Source organism: Seriola dumerili, unplaced genomic scaffold (assembly GCF_002260705.1).
Source record: "Seriola dumerili isolate Sdu_G_001 unplaced genomic scaffold, Sdu_1.0 BDQW01000052.1, whole genome shotgun sequence".
Classification (NCBI taxonomy): domain Eukaryota; kingdom Metazoa; phylum Chordata; class Actinopteri; order Carangiformes; family Carangidae; genus Seriola; species Seriola dumerili.
In genome coordinates, this window is record NW_019174307.1 from 1,260,604 (window position 1) to 1,267,511 (window position 6,908).

General features: G+C 40.9%; 1 protein-coding gene across 1 annotated transcript in view; it reads right to left on the bottom strand.

Moving 5' to 3' along the window:
- Positions 1-4,478, bottom strand: part of gpr39 (G protein-coupled receptor 39) — a 52,997-nt gene extending 48,519 nt beyond the window's left edge. The window contains exon 1 of the mRNA XM_022740909.1: positions 3,432-4,478. Coding sequence (XP_022596630.1) covers positions 3,432-4,215 — 784 coding nt within the window. The 5' untranslated portion in view covers positions 4,216-4,478. The remainder of the gene's footprint in view (positions 1-3,431) is intronic.
- Between the last annotated feature and the right edge of the window lie 2,430 nt (positions 4,479-6,908).

Sequence of the window (6,908 nt, forward strand, 5' to 3'; positions counted from 1 at the left end):
GCCCCTGCCCCCGCCCCCTCCCCAACAACCACCCATCCAATCAAATTATTCCACTTGTTTAGACACAGCAGGGTGTCAGTGTTCCTGGGATGAAAGAACCATATTAATGTAAAAGATATATTGATAGTGCAACATTAAAAAGGTTAATAGAGTTGATTTGACTTATTATTTGTCTCACTACTTCTATGTGAAATCATTATTTCTAAGTTTTGAAACTACAGTTCCCATGATGTTTGTTGTTTGATATTAACAGGAAGTATAATTTTGCCATTAATTCATTCAGTTACACAGCAGGCTACAACTTGAGCCAAATTACCAGCTAGCATTAGCAGTTTGTAGTGAAGCCAGGGATGTACAGACAACACTGTGGTGATTCCCTGGTGAGCTCCGGAGCGTCTTTTTTTATATGATTTCTAAGTGGATTTGGTCGTGATGTGCATCACAGATGTGATATCCTCAGTGACACTGAATCTATAAATATGTCTACCATGTCTGTGTGTTTTGGATTTGACTCTAAGAAGAAGTGTTTTTTGACAAACAGCGACAAATAGGCGCTGGGGATTTTGGAAGTTTCAAACTGCTGTCAGAGCCGCAGCTGCAACTGTTGACCTTGTAGATAACAGTTTCAGATATGAAAATGTGAGTTTTCAATGATTTCAATGTCAAATAATAAATAAAAATGCCTGGCACTACCTCACTGTGCTTCAAGGTTCTCTCTGGGGTCGTGTCAGTTTTGTCCTTCCTTCCTCCATAAGACAATGTGCATATTTTGTATCTGAACTGAATACACCACAGTGAAAACCTTCAGTATTGATAGATACAGACGTGACATACAGCACAGGTGTAATAATTACACAAAACTGTGTGTCATTAACCTTAAAGCAAACAGCTGTACACAGGTTATTAATCACCATCCTGAGGATGTGACATTGAGCTGTAAATGTAAACAATGAATTCCAGGGTTGTGATTCAGACTCATACTTGGTCTACACTTAATGTCAACATGACATCATTAGTGACTGTACTCAAACAAAGAGCAGGTGTGTGTGTGTGTGTGTGTGTGTGTGTGTGTGTGTGTGTGTGTGTGTGTGTGTGTGTGTGTGTGTCATTAAACACACAGGAGGATGTGTGGTGATGGTACGCTCTGCAATGCAGGGAAGTGGCACGACAAAGACGCAACAGACTGAAATGATGCTTGTGTAGTTACAGAGTAAAAACACTGTTTGTGGTGTCATTGGTGAAAATATCCCATAATCACATTGAGATCATATTTAACACCTAAACCACAGTCATCTGTTAGGGTAACATTGTGTAATTGAGCCTGTAAATGTAAATGTACACATAAGAACATTTTGTATATAATAACGTTAACAGACTACTTAAAGCTTTTTCAGTATCTTTCGTTATTTCTTTTTTTATGTATGTATGTAGGTTTCTTCCCTTTTAAAAAAAATGGTGCTCAATAAAAGCTGCATTATTTGATTTTTTAAAATAATTAATTTAAATATTACATTTATAATCAGAACAAGCTGTATAAAGTGGCCGTGGTGGACGTGTTCATAAACAGCTACCTATTTACTTTTCATATTAGCACTTACCCGGCATTGTGTTTCTGACCTGACTTGGAAATATCTGAATTTATGTATAAATTTGTCTTAAGATATGATCAGATCCTCATCTAAGATACAATTATGGACATAATCCATTTTAACTAATAACACACAAATCACTGTATTGCTCTCGTCCATACTGAATAAATCAATCAACCATTCACAGTGTAGGTGGAAAACTTATGTGAACATCTCAGTAAGGTTGCATGGAGTCTGGTGCTCATGTCAGGACACCACAGAGGAAAGAAACATCACTGTGAACTTCAGGTTTTGCGAAGAGCAGCTTGACTCTACACAACACTGCTGGTAAAAGGATTTGTGGACTGATAAAAAAATAAAGTTGAAATGTTTGGGAGGAACATGCAGCAGCATGTACGGTGTAAGAGGGGCTCTGAATACCAACATCAAAACCTCCACATCATCAAGGGGAAAAATGAATTCCTCAGTTTATCAAGGTATTTTACAGTGTGTCTGTCCATCCGCTGAAGCTCATTAGAAGCTGGGTGATGCAGCAGGACAAAGAGCCTGAACATCAAAGGAAATCTGCTACAGAACGACTTCAGACAAAGAAAATCTACCTTCTGGAGTCAGAGCCCAGAATCCAGCAGAGAAGCTGTGAATGAGCTGAAGAGAGCTGCTCACACCAGACATGCTGAGAATATGTCTGAGCTGAAGCAGTTCTTTAGGATAAAATATTAATTTGTCTTTCTTTCTTATTCCATTGCTAAAAAAAAACCCTGCATCATACAGGGAATAAAAGTAAGTTTACATGAAAGCTTCCTCCTCCACATCCTGGAGTTTAGCTCCTGTGTGTCCTGTTTTCTGTCAGTGCGCTGTTTATTCATGCAACCGCCGTCTGTGACCGGTTCGCTGTATGACTAAAGAACTTGGGGAATTCTTGCTGTATGTACTGGTGTGTCTTCTATTTCTTTTCATTCCAGCCTGTCTCCAGTGGGGAATATCAGCCTCTGTTAACATCTATGAGTCCCCTCCCCTCTCATGTCAAACGCTTCCATGATGTCCAGTGGACCAAGACCGCGTCATGCTCTCAGGATGTTCAGCCCAGTGCTCACGTACTGTTTGTTCAGTAGATTTTGTTATTAAAATTTTATCTGATGGCGGTTTTGGCGCCCATTGCACACCTGACTGGCCCTTTCTGTGATGTCTTGTGTGAATTTTCTCTTCTTTTTTTTTTTTGTCCTTGTGAGGATTTAATTCAAGTAAATTCCTTCTAAATTTTCTGAGTTAAAAAAAATGAGCATGGAGCTCTTTGCCACTGTAAATAGGGGCTACCTTAACAAATTTGTGTCACCCATGTTGTCATATTTTCAGTAACTATTGTTTTGACCGGACAGCTGCAGGAATCAAACATGTGTCTATGTACACAGCTGCCTCCAAGAGTGGATCATCATGCAAACAAACTCAAACAAGACATAGTTACTATGACAGAATCATTTATCTGCACTGTTTCTCTTTTAGTTCAAGAACACACTCTAAACAAAAGCAGTGTGTGTGTGTGTGTGTGTGTGTAAGTGTGAGTATAAGTGAAATCCTTCATTTAAATGGTCATAATATTGTATATAATAAAACACTGGATGTGTCTTTATCATTTCCACTTGTGGCACAGCGTCCAGGTTGTGTTTTCACTGCTGTTAACTGGCTGATGGTGATCAAACAACATCACACAGACACACACACAACACCATGATCAATGGCCCAAAAAGACCACACACATAATACAAACAGACACAGCTAGAGCTCTAAAATCACGTCTGTGATTAGACACAGTTGGCGGAGCAAAGTATTAAAGCGAGGACTTACCAAGAAAAATGATGGTCTGCTTCCTGGCCATCTTGACCTTCGAACTTTCATGCTTGGGTCCTCCTAGAGTTCCACCGGTCGCTCCATCCGGGGAACCCATAGGTCTCCGCAGGACCAGGATCATAGCTCGGCACATGAAGGCCACGCAGATCACCACCATCATGTAGACAATGAAAGCCACAAAGAGGCTGACCCGGTACATCACCCAGCGCTCCCTCAGATTGGTGCAGAAGGTCAGATTCTGGACGGGCGTATCCGCGCGGAAGGGAATGTGGCCCTGTGTTCCCGTGGCGATCAGCAACGGCAGGGCCACGAGTACGGACACCAGCCAGGCAAAGGTGATAAGGGCAGAGGTACGTTTGCCACCCAGGGCTTTGAAGCGAAAGGGGTGGCAGATAGCCACGTAGCGCTCGAAGCTAAGCGTGGCTACGTTGAGGATGGTAGCGTAGCTGCAGGCCTCAAACAAGAAGTTGTAGATCTTACAGGAAGCGTTGCCTGATGTGGATGTGAATGGGAACCAGATGGCACTGTAGAGCTCCACCGGCATGCCGATGAGCAGCACCAACAGGTCGGAGCACGCCAGGCTCACCATGTGGTCGGTCACGTTCTTCTGAAGGTAGCCATTTCTGTTCAGCACTTGTGTCACCCTGATAGTGACTGAATTACCCACGATACCCGTCACCAGGATGAGGCTATAAAAGACCGTCAGGAAGATTTTGACGGGGTAGTTAGGTTCAAGTTCACTCCAGTCTTTCTCATCTGCTATCTCCATTTCCCCATTCATGGTTACGAGTGGTGCGCTCAGATTGTCCAGGTATTGATTTTGCCCTTCAGCTTATCAGTTCTGCTGGGTGCAGCCGCCGTGATTAGAGCCGAGATCCAGAAGTGAGTTTATATATAAGAGCTTACACTGAAATTATGGTCTAAATATTCAATACCTTAACCCCGAAGTCCAGTGTGCGGCCCCGAGCCTGGTCCATCTCCTCTCGTTTCGGATGATCATCTGGAATCCCCTAGAGTCCCCACAGGTCTTAGTCCAGAGTCTGTGGTTTCATCTCAGTCTGTGCAAAGTGTTAGTCAACATTCAACTCCCACAAATTTCCTCCTCCCTCCTGTGAGGGCAGGGCAGTTAAACATTAAACACTACTACAGGCAGCACGAGTGCAGAGGCCTGGTTTCACTCATTATTATCAGGACTCCCTTTCACAGAAACACTCTGTTTTACTTTCAGTTACAGTCAAGATTAGAAACATGGGTAAACGGTGTTGCAACTTGCAAACAGATAAGAAAAAAATGGAAAAAATATTCCTGATTTTAGGCAACTAAATCAAACTGAATGAGGTTTACAACATTGAAGTTTTGATAGGATAAAAATGGAGATATGACACACTCAGAGATCCTGAAAGTGACACTCACTTTAAACATGACTGAGAATGTGCACCTATGAAAACAATAGACAATAACCACGTAGGAAGACAGAGGAGGCAAGAATGAAAAGGTTAGCTTTATGCTTGAAATAAAAAAAATTAAAAAAAAAAAACAGGCAGGGAAGTTGAGAAGAGGAACAAGACTGAAATAATCCAGGCATATCTGCATGGCTGAGGTGAACATATTTTCCACTGAGTTCAAACCACCAGACCACAATTATCTACCATATTTACATGGTAGATAAAAATGATGCTATTAAAGACTGATGATAAATGTACTTATTTATAATATTTACTTTAAACACTGAGAAGAACAGAATGCAGCCTTGGAAAAAAGACTTCACCAGGCACAGAAATGATACGGACAGGCTTAACCTGATTAGGAAAAAGCCTGAGTGCCTTCTCACTGTGATTGAATATTGTCAGATACTGTCAATTAAACCTTCATGTGCTGCATGTCGTCACATTGTCAGCCAGATGTTTACTGTCAAAAGTGAGGTAAGTAAAATCAAGGTTGATTGTTCATTATGATCCTGAAGCCTCTTAATTGATGTCTCAATTCTCATTTCAATTATCTGCTATTGTGTCCAGACGTCTGCATTTAATCACATAGCATGAGACAATTCATTTGTTATATCTTAGTAATGAGGTGCTCATGTGTAAGAGGCTGCATGAAACTGTCTGTGTGACTTTGAAATAAACACACCACGGCCCGGAGCCGCTCTGTGTCTGCTGAGCTAGAAATTATCCACAGCTGTCAGATGTTAAAGGAAATAAGCCAAACATATAATGGCTGACAAACATGAGAGGGACTTCCTGAATGTCTCATTATTTACATTACAAAAGCAGTCACGCACTGGAGCGTTAAGGACGACTTAGCCTACGTAAAGCTAGTCATCATATTACTAGTCATAAAAAAAGCAAAGGAGATGAAAGAATGTGAAGGAAAACACTTATTCACTTGAGTCTCCACTTGACACTGATGAGATTATAAAGGACACTCTGCTCGACATGCCTCAGGGAAAATATACTCTCTACTCTCTGAGACATAAAATGTCTACTGCTTTGTGTAACAGCAGGTTAGTATGGATGTCCAACTTCCATGATGCATATGGTTGTAAGGCATGCTCTGTTTGCAGACATGCAGAAGCACAACTGGTGTTGCACAGTGTAGATGTACAGTATTTGGCCTCTTTTCTAAATTCAAAGGTACGTGAAAGCTATTTTAGGCAGACTCAGTAATGTTTTTATACATAATGAAAGAGAATATTTTGTGCATCAAAATAAATCTCTAAATGAAATACAGGAAAGTTTTTTGTGTCTCAGGCAAAATTGACACCTTGAAGGTGAATGTGTGAACCGAGCCCTGCCTCCATGAGAGAATCTGTAATTAGATGGCATCGCAAGCTCTTCTCTGTTTATATTTTGTTCATTTTGTGTCTGTCTTTTTCTTTCTTGCTAGCAGCTTTAAGCTGTAGCAGTGCTTTGAGCTGAATGCTAACATCAGCATACTGACATCTTATACAGCATTTTTGCTGATACTCGCTGATAATTCATAATGTTTAGCACGTTCGGCATCTTGGAATAGCATGGTAACACACTAACGTTGGCCAATTATCACTTGTAGCTGACTTTATGTACATAATTCACCATAGTTGGTGGCTTGCTGTGCTGCACGTTCTCGACACGCAGTTACTCTGTGTGCCTTTCTGCGCCGGGTCTGTCACATGGTGTCTTTAAGAAAGAAGGTTTCCAGGGTGAATAAGAATAAGATGAATACATTCATGCAGGAAAAGAAGGAACTTGTCTATCACTATTTTCTTGCAATTTGTAAATAAAGTGGAGCTGACATTGATGAGAATGTCATTACTTTTGTTTTGCAGGTAATTTAGTCATTAACCAAAGTATTGGACTCAGTAAAAGTTTTACCTAACGATGGTGTGAGGTGAACAAGTTCAGAACTTTTGGTCTAGTAGATGTTCAGATCTTTCACTGGATAAATAAAAAGTCTGAGCGGTTTGTGGCACCAGACAGAGTATATAGGTTTCAT